We start from the raw sequence: 2547 nt of genomic DNA on the forward strand, positions 1-2547 counted from the left end.
TCCAGCCACCTTCAGTCTCGTTGCCTGGTTGCCGCTTCCCTGAGCATGTCTCCACTGCCCCTTCCCTTCTGGTTTTCCAGAAAGCAGCCCTGAAATCCTCCCTTCCCACATTCCTTTATATTCACCCCAACTCTCACTCAGCCCCTCTTCCTTTCTCTCCACAGGGTACACCCATGCAGTCCCAATTATCCCAAGTGAGTATTCCTGGCCCTGCTTTCCTGGGTCCCATTCACACTTTTGGATTGGAGACCAGATGTTCTCCTTCTCCTCTTTTCCTAAGTTGAGGGGGACATCTGGAAGGGTCCTCAACTCATCCCTTCTCTCGCTTTCCTGGGTAGAGAGTCCCAGCTCAGGGTGAGGAGGGCTCAGGCACAGATAAGTTCTCCCACCCCACTCTGACCCTCACATGGTTGTTATTTTGATTCTCTTAAAAATCTGCTCTTGGGGTCCTGCACCTGTAATCCCAACACTTTGGGAGGCTGAGGCGGGAGAATGCTTGAGGCCAGGAGTTCAAGACCAGACTGGGCAACATAGCAAGACTCCATCTCTACAGAATCTAAAAAAAAATTAGCTGGGGGTTGTGGCACATGCCTGTAGTCCCAGCCACTTGAGAAGCTGAGGTGAGAGGATCCCTTGAGCCCAGGAGTTCCAGGCTGCAGTGAGCTATGATCACACCATGGCACTCCAGCCTGGACAGCACAGTGAGACCCCATTTCTAAAAAAAAAAAAGAAAAGAAAGAAGGAAGAAAGTGAGGGAATGAGGGAGGAAGGAAGGAAGGAAGGAAGAAGGAAAAAGGAAAAAGAAAAGAAAAGAAGACCTCATTGGGGGTGGCAGAAACATCCGCCCTCCCCCACACCCACATCTGAGGATAATGCCCTGACTCCTGGCTAAATGGGGCATACAGAGGCACAAATTTTTATAACTAGAGCCTCCAGCACTGCCAGCCTTCCCGTAAAGGTGTAACACACTTTGGATTTCATTCCTGGTCGTTTTTTTCTCAGCAGCTCTGACCACCACATCCTTCAAAGCATCCTCCAGCCAGGCCCACAGATAGAAAGGCTCTTATTGATACCAAATCATTTCCACAAAATAATCCATACCCCATCACTGTGTCTCTCTCATTATCCACTCACCTTCTCCAAGGAACTCAGGATCCAAGTCCTGAGTCCAACCCAGAAAACACAGCAGGTGCTGGCCATTGGTCCACGCACCTCCTGGATGTCGCTCATGTCCCTTGGCCTCATCCTCCAAACCTGCTCCTTGCCCCTCCTCACCAAACGCAGAGGCAGCGCACTGACATTGACCTTTCCTCCAACTCACCTCCCACATCATCCCTCACAAAATCTCACCTCTTTTCCCTTTGGGATATCCCTCAAGCCCCTCGTTTCTCTGCATCTGTGTCACTCAACCTTCTTTCTGGCCACCAGCATTTTTCACTAGGACCATTGTAGTAGCCTCTACTCTGGCCTCCTAGTGTTCTCCACACAGCAGCTTCCTGTCCCTCCCACTGTATCTATGCCCACATCATTCCTGTCTTCTCCACAATCTTGGATGACTCCACCTGGTCTACAAGTCACATCCAAACCCCTGTGATTCCTCCCTCTTTTGGACTCAAAGGATTCTCCAATCTCACATCTGTGTCCCTGTAATGAAAGACCATCTGATGCCTTGAGCTTACCCTGCTCTGTCCTCTTTCAAAGGCTTTTCCCAGGCTGTTCCTTCTGCCTGGAGTGCCCTCCCCACGTGCTTAGCTCCTCTTAACCTAACTCTTCGTCATGCTTTTGGCCATGCTGAAATGGTGTTTCCTCTGGGAAGCTTTCCTCCGTCATTGCTTCAATAGTCCTCCTGGATTTGCACAGCCGCCCCCACCCCAGGCTTACCCTGAAGCACAGTAGTCTGGTGACATCCCTGTCCACAGCATCAGGAGACTATGCCCTATTCAGCCTTGCACCCACAGAGCTCAACACAGAACACAGCACACATTTGGTGCTCCATAAATGCTCACTGATTGAAAGAACAAAGGTTCCTGACGTCTTGGGAATTCCAGAATCTTTCCGGCTGGTGCCCCACGGATAGGGCCACAGCAGCCTCGGTCATTACTGCTGTGGCCCAAACTGGACATCTCTGTCTCCCTCCCCAATTTCAGCCACTGGCCCTACCCTGGTGACCTTCACCGTCAACTTTACCATCACCAACCTGAACTACACGGAGGACATGGGGCATCCCGGTTCCTCAAAGTTCAACTTCACTGAGAGGTCCCTACAGAGCTGGGTGAGATGACCGCCACCAGCCCCACCTCACAGCTGCCCACACGGCCCCTCTGCCCCTCCTCAGCCACCTCTCCCTCTCTTCCCGCCAGCTCTCGTCCTTGTTCGAGAAGACCAGTGTCCACTCCATCTACGCCGGCAGCAGACTGGCCTCGCTCAGGTGAGACAAGCCCCCCACCCCGGGTGAGAGCCAATCCTCAGACTGAGTGGACCCTTGTGCCCTGGCCCCAGGGCTCAGAGACCACTCACACCACAGGGGTCCCAGTGCCCACCACAAGA

The 2547-nt window shown here is 52.6% G+C and overlaps 1 protein-coding gene across 1 annotated transcript in view; it reads left to right on the forward strand.

Moving 5' to 3' along the window:
- The window catches only part of MUC16 (mucin 16, cell surface associated), a 110889-nt gene that overhangs the window by 77989 nt on the left and 30353 nt on the right, over positions 1-2547 (forward strand). The window contains exons 68-70 of the mRNA XM_012641221.1: positions 165-194; positions 2148-2272; positions 2361-2428. Coding sequence (XP_012496675.1) covers positions 165-194; positions 2148-2272; positions 2361-2428 — 223 coding nt within the window. The remainder of the gene's footprint in view (positions 1-164; positions 195-2147; positions 2273-2360; positions 2429-2547) is intronic.

Source organism: Propithecus coquereli, unplaced genomic scaffold (assembly GCF_000956105.1).
Source record: "Propithecus coquereli isolate 6110/MARCELLA unplaced genomic scaffold, Pcoq_1.0 Scaffold164, whole genome shotgun sequence".
Taxonomy (NCBI): Eukaryota; Metazoa; Chordata; class Mammalia; order Primates; family Indriidae; genus Propithecus; species Propithecus coquereli.